Genomic DNA, 16,408 nt, shown 5'->3' with positions numbered 1-16,408 from the left:
AAGAGGGCAAGGGTTATTTTGAGGTCTTTTGTGGTGTCTGTTTAAAAAACGGTGTGTCCCTGCATGTTGTCTGAACACAGCTGTTACATAGCCTTGCAGAAACTAAGGTGGAAAACATAATTTCTAAACTGAACTTCAGTTATTTTGGTTAAATAAGGGACTGAGTGTATGTTGGGGATAAGGGAGTAGCGCATGTTGATTTGTTTTTGATAAGAGTGGCAGTTACAGTGGAATCACTGGCAGGAATTTTTCTGTATGTTATCAGTGTGTCCTTAAGTCTTTATTTGGTTTTAAACCAGCAGTTACTTTCTGTGAAGGACTGGCTTGGAGTGGTATGAGGGTCTTGAGACTCAGTTGCACAAGATGGGTTCATTAGCATGTTGAGGTAAAGTGAAAACAAGTTAAAACTATAGCTTGTGTTGTGTTGTTACTCAAGCCACTTCAGTCATTTGGATAGTGCCCAAGCAGTCATGTGTCTCCTTCTGCATTTGTGATATTGCTCAAGAAAGTTGTCCTCCTAATTTTTGGTCCACAGCTCTAGGACATTATATGAATGGTTTCTGAAGATGAGGAGGAGACAAAAAATAATACCATACTACTTTCAAGGAGCCTGTTAATAGTTAGCATTCTGATGCAAAGTTGTTAATCAGTATTACTGAGTAGCAAACACTTGATTACAAGATGCCAACTTACATAATAATATTGTATTATACTGCAGGATGTGATTGAATGCAATGATACCAAACAGGCCAAAAAAAATTAATTCATTGATATGTAAATTACTAATCCAATTACAAGAATTACAGAGTGTCTGTTTTCTAGCTGATTTGCCAGACTAATGATTTTGGTGTACAAGTTGAAAGATCCTCACATGAATTACGTGTTGTAAAAGCCTATAGCACGATTAATGGTGATAAAGAAATTGCTAGCAATTACTTTTGTGAGCTAATTAAAATTCTGTGGTTCCTGAGAAAGTCACTTGTCTATTTATGAGTTAATTCATAGTGCAGATCCACTCTTTATTTAGTTTTAGTTTAAATTTTAGTTTTTTTAATGTAGTTCAGTTGAAAGGCAAGTTGGAAGACATCATAGCCATGTACCAGGTCTTTTTATCTTTTCTATTTGTAAGCAGGGTTGGAAGTGGATGTGCTTGGTGTTTTCTAACAGGATTCAAGCACAAGTATATTGTTACTGATACATGAATAATACTTCAATACTAGTTTTTGTAAGTTGTCAATAGAAATACCAAAACACATTTATTGATGCCACATTTACGTTCATAGATTGAGACAAGGCTGGTCAGAAGAATCACTGGGGCTGTCAGGGCAATTCTTGTTTGTCTTTCATCCTTCTCCAGGTGTGTATTTTCCTTGTGTTGTTCAGGTTTGCAGTCCATGGTTCAGCAGGGTTCTGAGCTCAAGCTACCAGCTCAGGCAACAGCTCAGTCTAGCTTTTTATGACCATCCAAGATGCTGACAGTTTCTTTTGGAAACAGATTTTGCAGCTGGGCCTGCTGTCTTTATCGCATCAAGGTGAAACGATTATGGTGTGCTATATATAAAGCTCTAGCAGTTTGTGCATCTAGGAAATAAGCTGTGCTAGAATGTGGTAGACTGTTTTCTGTGAATTAGTACAAATAAGTACAGGAAAGGCCTGTTTGAGTACTGTATGAATTTCTTTCTGAACTGCGTTAGTGGAAAGTAAAATGTGAAACTGCTTTGTCGACTAGTTTGATTCCAAAAGTCCTGCATCTGTCTTGCTGTGTAATGCTATAGGATCAATGAGAAGAATGGTGTGTGTGAATATTTGAGAGCAGCTCTGCCTAAGTAATGTTCTAATGTTTTTTTAACTGACTTCAGAACGTAGATTTTTTTTTCTCTTTATAAAACAACTCATGTTTTCTTGCCTTTTCAAACTTTCTTTTAAAACAGTATTTTTGCTTTTTCAGGAGAATAGGAAAGCTGTGGTGGTGATAGTGAAATAGTGTGTTCAGTATTTCAACTGCATGTTGCTTTTATTTGGAGGGATTAGATGGAATTAGTATCTTTATGATACATCAATCTTCATTATTCTTCTTGAGGATGTGTTTGACAGGCCAGTATGCTGTTTTCATTTTGAACAGATTGAACATGATTCGTAGTTTAGAGGTAGAATGCAGTATTGAAGAACTAATTATAGGGAGAGTTTTACTTACATCATGAATTCAAAAAATCATACCACACTTAGCAAAGCAAAAATATAAATTCTGTAAGACTTGCACTTTGCTGAGGTCTGATTTTAGAATGTTTGAGTTAGCTGTTTCTGAGTTCCCAAATTCTGTTTTGATTTAGTTCTGTGATTGAATATGTTATGCTCTTTTGTGTTGCAGTTATAGCTGTAGTATTTTTTTGCTCTTTATCACTGGAGTGGTGACTTTCAATGTCAGTGGTTTATCTCAAACTTTGAGTTTGTTGATGCCAGGTAGCTGTGCTGGTATGTCATAAGTGTGAAAATCTGACCCTTATTTATTATAGTTGGCTTAGGGTAAACAATTCATACTGACAAAATGGTGCTTTTATTTATACAGTTTTTGTTCCATCCTCCACAGCATGTATTTTTATTAAATTCAGATGGAGTGAAGATTCTTACATAAGAATATATTGTGTAACAGGACTAGAAGCTGTCTTCTAATACAGTGTGCTTATGCTATATTGTAAGTGTTCTACTAGTAAATTCAAGCTGACTTATCTATTTTAAAATATTCTTTACAAGTACTTGTGTTGTCTACTGATAGAGACTCGATTCTCACCCAGTCAGTGGTTTGAAAATATGACTCAAAATTCTCAGTTCTGTCTGAATGAAGTGGGGGAGGGGTAGTGTGTAAACTTTCTTTTTTATACGAAAGGCTTGATGGTAAAATACCTAGACATTTCAGAAGACAAATGTATTGTGACAACATTTCCACATGCATGTTATGGTTCTAAACAGCACAACCAGGGTTTAATAAGGCAGGAATATATTTGTAATACCTCAGTTATTGTAAATTGTATTTTTCTTTGGTTTTCTTGGGGTTTCTTTGGTGGCTCTATAGTTCTTGAGTTGGTAAAACTGCATGAAAGAATTTATCAGTGCACGTTGTTACAGTTATAAGCTAGCAAAGATTTATATTCCAGAAAGGTAAAGAAGGAAGATGAAAATTAGAAAAAAAACTTCTTGAAATTAGAGACAATTTAATATTCTGCAAACTGTCCTGCAGCTTTTCTCATTTCTTAGCACATTGCTGTTATGTTCTTTCACACTGTTGCCAATAGAGTTCCAAAGGTGATTTGTAAATATGTGATATCCTAGAAGAGCTAGTAAACTGATCTGAGAAGAATATAGACATTTCTGAACATATATTCCTAGGGAGACTGGGGGTTGTATGACCTCTGCGTCTTGCTGGTGGTCATTTACTTTCAGATACCACTGAAAATATAAGGATGTTGATGAATAGAGGGAGGTTGGTAGGTGACATGTGAGTTATAAGTAACTTAAAAAAGAGAAATTTGATAAATTCTATCTTCAGATCATGGAAGTTCAAATACTAATTTTATAATTAATACAGGATAAGAAAAATTTGAAACAAATTTGAAAGTTGCAAATCAATTAAATAGTTTACCAGGATGGTAGTGGATTTCCTTATTACTAGAAAACATTAATGTTTTTTAAGATCTGATTGCTTATGGATAGAAATTAAGGAAGAACCTGTGACTTTAAGGTAGGCAGTCAGACTAAATCACAAGGATCTTTACTTGCCTTACATTTCATTATTGTCAATCTTTGACTTTCTTTTCCATCTGTAGTGTTTTTATTCCTGTGAAGTAAATGTCATTTAATCAGTCTTATGTTCTGTATTTTTGTCTTTTAAATAGTTCTGGCCAAGATAGTTTTCTTTTCCACATAAAAGAAAAAAAGAAGTTGTAGCATTAGATTGTTGTATCTAAAGAGGGAAGAAAAGGAGAAATGGCCTCCTAGATGGTATTTTGAGAAACTCTGACCTTAGTTGCATCCGTAGTAATTACAAATTTTTAAGTTATCTTAGCCTGTGCTGGTTTGGGTTTTTTTACTAGGTTTCCAGGAAGTGATCTATTAGTAACTGAGGATGGCACAAGCTATTAGAAATATGAATGATGCCTTCTGAAAATTTTCACCTATCTTCTTGAATGATGATTCTGATGTTGAGTATGATCTGTACTCATTGGGCTCTTTGCAGCCTTCGTTGAAGTGTAGTTTGTGAAGTTATGTAATGAACCAGAGCATGGAACCAATTTGAACTGTCAGTATCCTGGTGAGGTCTGCTGTTTCTAACTTAATACAGCAAAGTCATCCAGTTTATTCCACAGAAATATTGATAATCGAACCACTGAAAGATGGTGCAGGGAAAAGAGCAGAAGAAGGATTGGCTGAGGGAAGGGATTCGTAAGTCTGGTGCTCTTTTTGTTACCGGAGTTTGTGGTCTTGGTTGATCAGAGAGAGTGTTAGTGGAAGAAGTGTTGGTGCCGACTTGTCTGAGTTGGGTATTAGAAAGAATGGAATTTTTGTTGTCTGTTTCTTGCAGAATTGTTTGCAAACACTGGAAGATTTTACATGCTAATTACTTTAAAGAGTATGTACCTACAAGAAGAACCTTCCCACCACTATGGAGTCAGTCAGTACCTTGAGTAAAACCACCTGAAGCTCCATGTACCCGAGAGTACCAATCTTTGCAAAGAGAATGTATTAATCTCTGTAATTCAAGGGAGGCTTGTACTCCACAAATGCTTTGAAATGGCAAAATTATACATTAAAAACAGAAAAATCTGACAAAACCTTCAGTTAACTTTGTCAAAAACTAAGGCGCAGACAGCTGTGTAAAGATTTGTTTCCATCAATTGAAAACAAAAAAAGGTAATAAAGGAAAGGGATACTTCTACAGGCTGTGGGCTGTTTCCTAGCAATAAGATTGTCAGAAATCCTAGGTTTGTTTTCTGGCTTGTACCTGCTAACTGAGGCACAGAAGTTTCATTTTCTATCATGTAAGAGATGTGAGGCTTTGAAAAATATGGTAAAATTGTATTTACTGTTGGAAGAGAACTGTTGTCTGATCTGTTAAATGGACTGTGTTTTGGCAGCTTCTCAACTCAGTGAAAACAGCAGTGTAAATAGATGCTAACCATCAGATTGGAAGCTTTGTAATCACGTCCATATGGAATCATGACACAGTGCCTGATAATGGGCCTGTTGCCTTATGAACATGTTTGACGCTATTGCGTTCCTAGAAGTTTTGTTTGAACTTGTGAGATGTTGCATTGTTTTGGGCCACACTGATTTCAAAGCCCATTCTTTAATGCACAGTGTTTTCTTGTCTGCCCAGGTTTGCTCTTTCACTCTTGATGTTGCTGAGGACTTCTGAAGGCATTGCAGCACCTACTTAGCTGAATGAGGAACTCCAATGTAATTCAGAGTTGTAGGAGCAACTCTGAATATGATGGCCATATGTAACTGAAATATTAGATTAGTAATATATAAAATGATTCATCTTAAAGGAGGGGAAGCGGGGAAAAGAAGCCTCTTAGACTATGAAATACTGAATTACTGACTTTTGAAATTCCTCTGTAGTGAATTGGGATGTAGGGGTTTAGGAATGTGTCCTGGTTTGTCTGTGCAGGATTGTAGCTTGGATTTTGGGTTGAGTGGAAAAGACTTCCTTTGCTGACCAGCAGCTGAGTTTGAGAGCTGTTAAGAACACAGTCACTGTTGGAGATGCTGTAATTAAGTAACCGCCTCTGTGCCTGATGCACATCTCAACATATAAATAGAGCTCCAGATGGCACCTTACAGATGTCAGGGATTGACAGCCTTTCTTTAAGACTACAGTGTGGCTTGAACATGAGGTTTAGAGGCTTTGATATAAGGTGGTAATGGGAGATAGGATCTCTACCTTCAGTAATATGTATCTCAGTGATTAAATGTCTTCTGATTAAATTTCTTTTGGAGGAGTAGGAGAATTAAGTTAGTCTCTGCGGCTGGGTCAGGAGGAGTCCTACTACTTACTCATCACACAGCTTAGGATTTTTGGGGTTTTTTTGTGGTTTGTTTTGTGGATTTTATTTTTTTTTTAGTTTTCCTTTTAAGTTTTTTAAGTGCCTTTTAAAGCACGTTTCCTTTCAACAGTTGTCTATACAGAGAATGGTATTCATTTGCCCTGTAGTTTAGAAACATAGCCATTTCTGTTGCATGAAGCACTACTAAAGAATGTATGGCCTCACAATGAGGTCGTTCTTTCTATTCTTCTGGTGGTGGTAGTAGTAATGTTCTGCAAAATGAAGGTATTTCTGGTTAGATGCATTAGGTTGCAGTATTGAAGAAAGATCCTTGAAGCCTACTTTTAGAGAGGATCTTACAAATGACATTAAGAAAGGTGTTAGTTGCATTAAGTTTAGCTTCAGTTTCTATTTTCATTTTCCTCTGATTTATGTGCCATAAGATACTCTGCTTTTGGGGTCTGCAAGCAGGAGCAAGAGAGCATTTTTTGAGAAGGGCACTTGGAAAAAAAACAAAAGTGGAGGTAGAAGGCAGGTTTATAGAATAAAACCAAATTAATTGTAAGGAATATTCTGCACTGGTCTTGTACCTTTGTCTATTATAGAGTTGCTTAAGTCCAGGTGAGGCAGGAAATCCTGCTCTGAAAGGTGATATCAAGGAACTGTAGCATCTGAGAGGTAAACCTTAAGATTTGTGGTATGGAAATGAAGCACAATTTAATAACATGCTAATGTGCTCCAAAGTTGACTCCATCTCGAGAAGTAATAAAGGCATATTGGCCTTGAGGGGAGATGTTGCTCAGATAAGATATTTTTGAATGAAGGATAGCACTTGAATCTTTTTAAACATGTCACAGACTTGTCAGCTTTTGCCTCAGATGAATTGCCCTTTCAACAGGCAGAAATTCTGTAGTGGTGTCTTATGAGACTCTTGACCCTGGAAATTTGGGGTAACATTTATGACTCATATAGCAGACACTGTTACCTGTAGTGTAGCCTCAGCACTTCTGCAGTAAGGGAAGTGAAACTTCTTTATCAGCATCACACAGATGGTGATCACACAGAAGCATGTGAATGTCTAATAGCAGTGTGGAAATGCAGGTGCTGTGTGAGCAGTCTTGCCTTGATCAGGTAATTCAGCTAGTTCTGTCTGCTTTCAGGCTTGATCCCGTTTTGACCCGGACATACCCAGAGAGGGAAAAGAATTTGGGCCTCTTGGTTCTATCTGACCTGTCAGACAAAGCACTGATAAGTACTACATTTAGCATTTTGATGTGGAGCAGCACTTCCCTGGGAACAAAAAGCAAGATACTGTATACTGCTTGTATATGTAATGTTGCTGTTGTGGAGGGAAGTTTACAACACTGAGTTTAAAGGAAAGCCACTACTTTGGCATAGTTCAGTTTAAATTGTATGGTGTTAAAGAAAAATTTATCAGTATCTCTGTTCAAGTTTAGTTTGTAATCCAGATTATAAAGGAAGTATGGGAAATGAGATGTCAGAAGCATGAGCATGAACAATTAAGATAATACAGAGGGAACTTAATAACTAAAGTGAAGTTGATTAATGTCCCATTAAACCCAAACAGCATAAATGTTGGTTTCTATCTTTGTCCTGCTCTGAATGCCATGATTCAGTGTTTGGGTTTGTGAAGTTGGAAAGGATTGTACCATGAAACAATGGAACAGTCAGTATTGGGTAATTAATTTAAGAATTGGGATTCTTTATTTAAGGGCAGAAATGGATGGTTAATGTAGCCATAGGATTATTTGTAGGATGCTGTGAAACCTGTGATGCTGGTGCTCTAATGGCAAAAGGAGTCTGTAAACAGAAATTAATTTCCTTTTAGGGATGTAACAATGAGCAGGTTCTGAACTGAGACACATCTCAATACTTGTAAACAGCATGTGTTGACAGTGTTGATCAACACTGACTTCAAAAGTAGTTAGTTGATGAATAGCTGTTATTGTATAGAAAAAGATTGCAGTAATTGCATTGCAATGTAAATAGAGTGTAGATCAGTGAAATATACGTTACAATCAGCACAATGTATTCATGACTGGTTTTGGTGTTTTATTAACTAATATGACAATATACATATTTTCAGTTAATTATGGAAATTTTTTATACTTTGTGCCATTTTTACATTTTTGTCATTTATTTTTTTTTTTTTTTATGCCTACCTTATTCTGTCTGATCTGGCAGCTGTTACAGAAAATTTCAATTGTTCAGCTATTTTTTTTTTTAATGGTATTACTGGTAATTCATGGCAGTTGGTCATACAGACTTCTATCCCATAGTGTGAAGGATCTTGTTTATATGATAGCATGAATCTAATGCTCCAAGTAATGGAGCACAAATAATCTGGGTGGATTAGTCATTTGTGGTTTTGTTTGATTACGTAGGTAGCAGCTCTGTCTTCAGTAGCTGTCAAATTGTGTAGTTGTTGAACCTCTCTTAAAACAAATGAAAATAATTTCAGCAACATAACACTAAAAGCCTTGAAACTTGTAACATTACATAAGAGTTTAAAGCTGAAAATAAATAAATAAAGCCTGATACTCTCCTAATGGCCTGTTGTGGTAATACAAACAGAGGAAGAAGAAAATGTGTATGGATATATTCTGTTGAAGCGTAATGGTGTGACTTTCACTCCAAGATTATGTTGAGAACTTCTGTTACTGCTGCATGATGATAATATTTTGGAATATTTGGAAAAAATCTTAAAGGCTGATCTGTGGTATGTAGCTGACCTTGCCTGTAATAGTCTGCAGTAACCTGACCTTGGAGAGAAAAGAAACTTAGGCAACTGTTGTAGGTTTTCATGCATATCCTCTGTACCTTTGAACACAGTCAGGCAGATGTTGTCCAGAGATGCAAGACTAGGGAGAGCTCTCATAATTAATTCTCTTCCAGTGTTGTGAAGGCAGGCAGCTGGAGGGAGGAACATGACATAGTTCCTGCTGAAGGGAAGAAGGGCTGCATCGTGTCTTTGTTGGACATAGGTGAATCTGCAGGAGAGGTTGCTCTTTATTGCATGTATTCTCTGGAACCTTGTACACATCATTCTCCTCTTCCTGAAGGTGTCCACTGAAGTTTGTAACAACCTTGAGAGTGGGTGAATTCAGTGGAATTTTGAAATTTTGTGAATTCTGGTTGTTTCCCTTTGCTTCTGATAAAATGTCATGTGTGCATCTTGCGTAGGAGTGAGGAGGGAGTGGACAAAAGCGAGGTAGATAATTCTTTTGTTTCATGACTATAAAATAATTTTTTCCTTTATTAAGGTTTTCAAGTGTGGGATGGAGTGTTTTTGATTTACCTCTAGTAGCATAGGTTATATGAAATGGTTTACATGTTCTAATGGTTTTCAGGCTTCACCAGGCCTATTTTTAGTAGTGGATTATCGCCCTTTATAGTGCCTGATCATCTTCTCAGAAAGCTTGCTAGGGCATTAACATGATAGAAATAATGTTTGCTTGCAGTTTGGAGTTTGTGCACTTGCTTCACTGCCCTGAGCCCAACAGCTCACCCACATGTTCTTTGCCCATTCTCCTTCTCTTTTGGCACTGCTACTTAACTGAGCACAGTTAAAATGAACTAGGGTATCCTAAAAAGGTGGTTACCTTTGCTGATCTGGCTCATTTTGGTTGTAGTTTCCACTGTAGTTTAAAAAGCAGTTCTGGGAGAGGAAGCCCCTGGCAAAGATGCAGTGACAAGCAGCTGGGAGTGGTGACATCTTCAACTTATTTAAAAGAAAATAGAATAAATCTAAGACATGTTTTGAACATAGGTGAGTGGCTTAGCAAAATAGGTTACCTTTCAGGTAGGAAAGGTGATACCGCTTCCTGAAGGAATCTGTGGGAGATAGCTGCTGGATAAGACTGTTCTTTCAATAGCAATAGCATGTGTACCTTTTAATGATGGATTTTCTTAGGTAAATTGCATTGTTAAGACTTTCTCTGTTGCTCTCAGCATCACTGTATCAGCATTCTGCACCAGTTCCAAAAAATAATTTCAGTTAATGAAAAAGCAAGCCGTTCTCCATAGCGAACTAAATTTCTCTCCTTGTAAACACTCAAAAGTATGATTAACACTTACTTTAAACAAAAATGATGAGCAGAAGTATTCAGATGTGTAACAGATCTGGGCAGACTTATGACTGGATAGCATTGTTAATTAACAAAACCCCAGACAACTACCACATAATTATTCTTCTGGCATTTAACATACACTGATTTCTGTATTAGATGCAATTATGATCATAAAATCCTGACATTTTAGTAGTAATTGCATTCTGAATCTTTTCTTTGCAGATCGTCTCTGGCTTTGAACAGCCATGCTACTCTGTTGCCAAAAATCAAGTAAAGCGAATGTGTGCAGTTACTCTCCTCTCGAATTTGAAGGCGGTAGCTCTGTATATAATGCCTGAAGGTAATTCTTTGTCTGAAGTCAAAAAGTTAGAGACTCCTGATGTATGGCAGGTGCTGTCATAAATACTGTTGATCTTAATAACATTCCTTCTTTCTATGTTTTAGTTAGGTTTAATGTTGTGGTATGGATGGGTAAATGCTTGATTAAAATTTTGCTTGGGGTGTGTGTGTGTATGCTTAGTTGGAAATGAGTTTATTGGGGTTTTTTTTGTTTGTTTTGGGTTTTTTTTTTCCTATGTGGTCTGTGATGTTTGCTTGAAACATTGTACTATTTAATACCTGGATTACAGTCCTTTGGGAAAAGAAGGGTGTGTGCATGAGACTGATCAATTCTGAAACATGGTCCAAAGAATTTATTAATAAAATAAGGAACTTTTAGCTTGTTCTTGGTGTTCGGCAGTTTTTACCTTTCTAGTAACTTGGTTTATACAGTATGTTCTTTTTCTGATTCAAAATGAAGCTGGTGGTACTGAGTACAGTAGAGTTCAGGTGTAAGGACAACAAAACTCTCTTCAGATCCAATTATTTAACTGGTCCTTTTTTATTTGATCTGATTCTGTTTCTGAAGCCTTTTTGTGAAAATGCATGTTTTAACTAGGACTATTACTGCTTGAAAAGTGTGAGGATAGTTGCTCTCTAGTAAGCAAACTCTTACAACTTTATGAGATAGTCTGTTAAAACCTCTCCCCCTCCTCATATTAATGACATGTTTGTTATTTTTCTCTGTGGCTTATCAGTTTTTCTATGTAAAGGCAAAGAGATAAATGCAAATTCAGACTAATTTTTGAGGCATATGATTAGCTGCATGGACCCTGTATATGTGTCCTATTAACATTTCAAGGAAAAAGGGATGACTTATATTACCTGTGTAGTAATCTAATCCAAAAAGTCATTTTTATAATGATATAAAAATATTGCTTAGTGGCTAAAACTTACAGCTTAACTTTTTTCTAATTCCTTCCACATAAAAATCTCAGGTAATTAGTGGCTACAGTGCTTATATTTCTGCAGCAGCTTCGGTAGTGTGGTGGAAATTACTCATAAGCTTCCTAGCTCCTAAGGAGAAGACAAAAAGGCTCAGAAGTATGAAGTACTTCAGTAATAGAATCTCAAATTAAATCTGTGTGGTTTATGTGGCAGATTGAAGTTTTTAATCTGTCACATACACTGGAAGAACATGCACAGTTACTCACCCAGGTTCTTGTAGGGCACAGGACTGAAAATGTGTGTGGACTTGAACGGTCTTGCTTGAATACTTCATGTTTGCTATCAGTAACAAAGAAAGAAGCTACTGATTTAGCTAATGCTGATACCAGAAGAAAATATTTTTAAAGCTATTACTTATTGTAGAGAAATACAAAAAGGAATTTTTCCTTTTTTTTCCTTTTTTTTTTTTCTTTTGCTAGTGCTTCAATTTCTGAGGGCAAAAGCATCAATAAAGATAGCAATGAGCAGATAGCTTAGTAGCTGTAAATTGAGGAATTATTAGATTGTGCTGCTGTTTGTAAAATCTAGAAAAGATGCCTGGAAATTACTGTCTAGGGCTTTAAAAAGGTATTTCATAATTGAGAAAAGCCAGTTAATGATCTGGGATGATGGTTTCTGCAAGTGGAAGTCATAAATTCTTATTATTTTTCTAATTTAGTTTAATTTATTCTTCTCAGTGTATATTCTCATGTGTTGTCCTAACTGCCTGTATATGCAGATACTTACCTTGCCTGTGTTTCTGGGTAGAGAAACGTCATCTCTGTATTTGGTAATGAATAAAGAACTGTGGAATGTGAGCACTGATATATTCACACACTATGTATCTGAAAGAGTATTTTTGAAATCATGTATCTTTTTCATAACTCCTGTAAAACTAACACTTGACATTTTTGTTTCAGTTTCTAAATGATTTTGGCTGTGGAAGTTACAAACTTCAGAGACCCAAAGAAATCATCATGAAGCTATATGTATTTTTGGTCAACACTGGAACTACCCTTACATTTGATACTGAACTTGCTGTACAAAAGTAAGAGAGTAAATTAACTGTGTATTGTTTGTTTTAAATTAAAAAGTATGTATACTTTTATGTACTAAGTATTTGACAGATGAAGATTAGGTTGTTTTTTTTAGTATGTAATTGTAGTTTTCCTATAGGTTTACTGGCATTTGAGTGAATTTTGGTGGTTTTTTTTTTTTGGTTTTTTTTTTTTTTTTTTTTTGTGATTAGCATTTTCAGTGCCTTGCCAGGTGACTGTCTGTGTGATTCCCTGAAAGAGTAGAGAAGTTATTTACTTTCTGGGACAGTGGCTGTCCTGCTCCTTACTGAGTGTGGTGTCATGTTTGGTGCATTTTGAAAAAACTGTCAGAATTACTTCTGATCTATTGTGCCCTTTTTTTGAGTAGTATTTTTACTTGGAATTTTTCTTTGAAAGACTTAACTTTTACTGTCTGGCATCATAGAGGGAGTTCTGCAAGTTGTTCTTTCTCTTGTCAGTACATTCATCCTGAAGAAAATGTGTGCTCTGGATTGTTTTTAGGTTGGATGCTAAAGAATAGGCATGAAGGTTTTGTCTCATGGCTAGATGGGTAAAAGTTGGTTTTGTGCTATGTTGTAAGGCTTCAAACTATTTTACCTGATTTTGTATGTAAGCCATGAACTTCTGAATGCCCAACTGCCTGAAGTGTGATCAGAATTAGAGGATCGTGGTTAAGTCCCAACAGATTTTCTGTGGTTTTTTTTTTTCACTTCATACTAAAAGCATCTTGGAAATGTATAGATGCTTTTTAGAGAGGTTTGTATTGTGTCCTTTTTCATTGTTCTCATGTACAGGACACCTTGGGAGTAGCAAGAGCCAAGCTCACCTGCTGTCTTCATATTCTGTCAATGATGAATGTGGTGCAGGAAAGATCTCTGCCATGGATTTTTTTTTTTTTTTCCCAAATTCACTGTTTCCTTTCTCCTGAATTCTTATTTGTAATTTTCATGACTGAAAAAAGACTGTCTCGACTGTTTTTGTGTGCTCTTCTCTAAAGCCAACTGACAGTCAGGCTGTTACTGGGAATGAAACTGTTTCAGCCATTCTGTTTCTACTTGGTCATTTACAGATGTACCCACACCACTGTAAGCTGTCTAATACATTTAGACATTACATTTCTAAATCATGGTGAGTGAGGTGCAGCATCTAAGATGTCATGCCAGGCTCTTAATAATTTGTTTGGGCCTGCTTTTTGCTCAGTTGGATTGTTCTTCGAGAAAGCTTTCCAACAAACTGAACTGCACAAAATCAAAGGCTTCAGTTGAACAATGTAACTGCTTATTCTGTGTATCTGTATGTGCAGACTTTTTCTTTCTAGTAAGACTAACTTTCTTGGGTTCTTCACCTGTCTCCTCGTACATGGACAGGCCAAGTTATCTTCTAAAGACCATAGAGGTGATAGGTGAATGATTACTGTACCACAGTTAGCAAGTACAAGCTTGTGCTCATGAGAGGATTGTAATGAATTTATGATGTCATGCTGAATCATGGTTGTTTTAAATAACAGATATTTATGACCTTTTTCAAGTAACAGCAACACTGTTATGTTTCCTGACAGTTATATCAAAATTATTGACGCTTATTCACTTCATACTCTGAAGCTTTTTTTATACCTTTGCACAGGTGCTGCCATAGTGTGTTGTGTTAGGTGGGGTCAGTAACTATCAGATCAGTAAATTCTTGTTTACTTTGCGGTTTAAAAGTGTCTTAATGACAGTCTAGAACTGTCTAAAATACGCAGTAATGTTAAGATGTCGTCAACTAGAATTAAATGCGTGAGGCTAGTGAATTAAAACCAGAAATGGTCTATTGATATACTGTTTCTGTGACAAAGTCTGTGGTGTTTTTATTAATTTGTTGTATATTTATTGTTAAGTTTCCTATTATTGTTAAGTGCTTTATGGTACTTCATGTACAGTAAAGCAGTCAGAGTTTATTAGGTGGAATTGTGGTTGTTATGAATAATGAAGTCTTGATAGTCTTGACTTCTAGGGCTTTAGCAAGTCAGCTGTTTGGTCACAAAGCATAAATTCAAGGAACACAATATGACTTTTACAGTTGTTATCCTAAATGCTTGATGTGACATAATCCAGAATTTCAGCATGCTAACAGATCTTGGAAAAAATATTGCTGGTGGCTTATCAGCAGTGCAGAGGCTGTTTTCTTTTAGCTGATAGGTTACTAACTGAATATAGAGAATGTAACACATCACAGCATTTATAAAACTTAGAAATATGCCATTGTACAAAATAAAAATATTTCTTTTAAAAATGTTCTGCTTTGATACAGACAAGTCACCTGTGTCTCTTACAGAAATACATAAAATTAGAGACATAAGTAATCTGGAGCATCATCTTTTTTTCCCATTTTTTTCTTTTCAGTGTGGCTGATCTGAAACATGCAATTCAAACAAAGTATAAGATTGCCATTCAGCACCAAGTACTGGTTGTCAATGGAGGAGAGTGTATGGCACCAGACAGAAGAGTGTGTAGTTACAGTGCTGGAACAGTAAGTTCATACTGCATTCTTAGCCTAAACTTTCATTTATAGGGGAAGAGAAAGATTCATTACTAAGGAATTTTTAAGTATTTTTCCATAGTGTGGTGTTTGCTGGATTTCTTTGATTTGAGAAACAGGTGTTAATGTATTCAGTGTCTTAAGTGTAGATTTTAACTTGTTCTCAAGACACACTACCCACATGAGGAAATAATTGATGATTCAACAGTAAGTTGCCTTTACTCAGTGGTTTCATTTCCTTTTTGAGTGTAGGACACCAACCCAATTTTTTTATTCAACAAAGAAATGATCTTGTGTGAGCGTCCACCAGCTATCCCCAAAACCACGTTTTCAGCAGAGAATGAGATGGCATTGAAAGTAGAAGAATCTCTTATGATGCCTGCCGTGTTTCATACAGTAGCATCACGAACACAGCTTGCTGTGGTAAGTGGATTGTTACTGGATTTGCATACCAAAGGAAAGTATGTCAGAGGGAAAGCTTGATGTAAAATATGAAATAGTTTCTTCAAAAAAGGCAGTAAGAATGGTGTATTAATGATGATGTACTCTTCAGAGCCTTTGTCTCAGGGTTTCAAGGTAAATTTTGAAATGCGCTTGCTTCTTCAGCATGTTCAGAGCCTCTTTCAAAACTGTGGTGTGTGATGCCTTTTGGATGTGTACATTTGGAATATTTGCAAAACAAAAGTGATCATGTTGCTTTGGACCATGCCTTAATGCTCTGCCTTCTTTTCAGTGTCCTCAGTCTGCCTCAACCTGAAATGAGAAAAGTAACTTTGAAAGCATTGTTAACTCAAACAGAAGATTAACACTATAATTTTTAAAAGCATATTTCCAAGCTTCTGTTACATTTGTTGTCTAAAACAACTGATGAGGAATTAATGAAACTTAGCTTTTTCCCAAAATTCAAGTTTCTTATTATTGAGTTCTGCCTTTTAATTGCATATTATATATATTTACTTGCAAACTGGTCAGCAGTCAAATTTGATTATTTCTGTGTTGTTTCAATAGGGAAAACTCACTCCCTGCAACATGGTCAGTAAGATACCAAGTGTACATGCAGTAAAAAACAGCTGCATGCTCAAGACATTGACATAATGCCTTCATTAGCTGGACTGATTATGTTTCTGTATTAAAAACTGATCTTGTTTTCTTTACAAATTTTACATTTAAATTGATTAAATTTTTTCATATCTCTAAAGATTATTTAAGCTTCCAGGGGCTGGCAGCAGGAGAATAGTTATGTGGAACACTTCACACAAAATGAATTGTTTTTTGTCTTTCTTAGTTTCAGTGACAACTGTAATGCAGTCAGGAAGAACATTTAGCACTTGAAGTGGCTGGGGTTTAAATACTATACAGCAGAATTTAGAGAAAAGTGTTAACTGTTGCATGTTGA

At 36.1% G+C, this 16,408-nt stretch overlaps 1 protein-coding gene across 2 annotated transcripts in view; it reads left to right on the top strand.

The window, feature by feature from the left end:
• RB1CC1 (RB1 inducible coiled-coil 1) overlaps positions 1–16,408 on the top strand; it is a 65,636-nt gene that overhangs the window by 2,281 nt on the left and 46,947 nt on the right. For both annotated transcript variants that reach the window (XM_058831139.1, XM_058831138.1), the window contains exons 2-5: positions 10,355–10,472; positions 12,358–12,485; positions 14,877–15,003; positions 15,265–15,435. In XM_058831139.1, coding sequence (XP_058687122.1) covers positions 12,415–12,485; positions 14,877–15,003; positions 15,265–15,435 — 369 coding nt within the window. In that variant the 5' untranslated portion in view covers positions 10,355–10,472; positions 12,358–12,414. The remainder of the gene's footprint in view (positions 1–10,354; positions 10,473–12,357; positions 12,486–14,876; positions 15,004–15,264; positions 15,436–16,408) is intronic.

Source organism: Poecile atricapillus, chromosome 2 (assembly GCF_030490865.1).
Source record: "Poecile atricapillus isolate bPoeAtr1 chromosome 2, bPoeAtr1.hap1, whole genome shotgun sequence".
NCBI classification, from domain to species: domain Eukaryota; kingdom Metazoa; phylum Chordata; class Aves; order Passeriformes; family Paridae; genus Poecile; species Poecile atricapillus.
The sequence above is the reverse complement of the archived record's forward strand: the minus strand, read 5'-3'. Positions and strand labels throughout refer to the sequence as shown.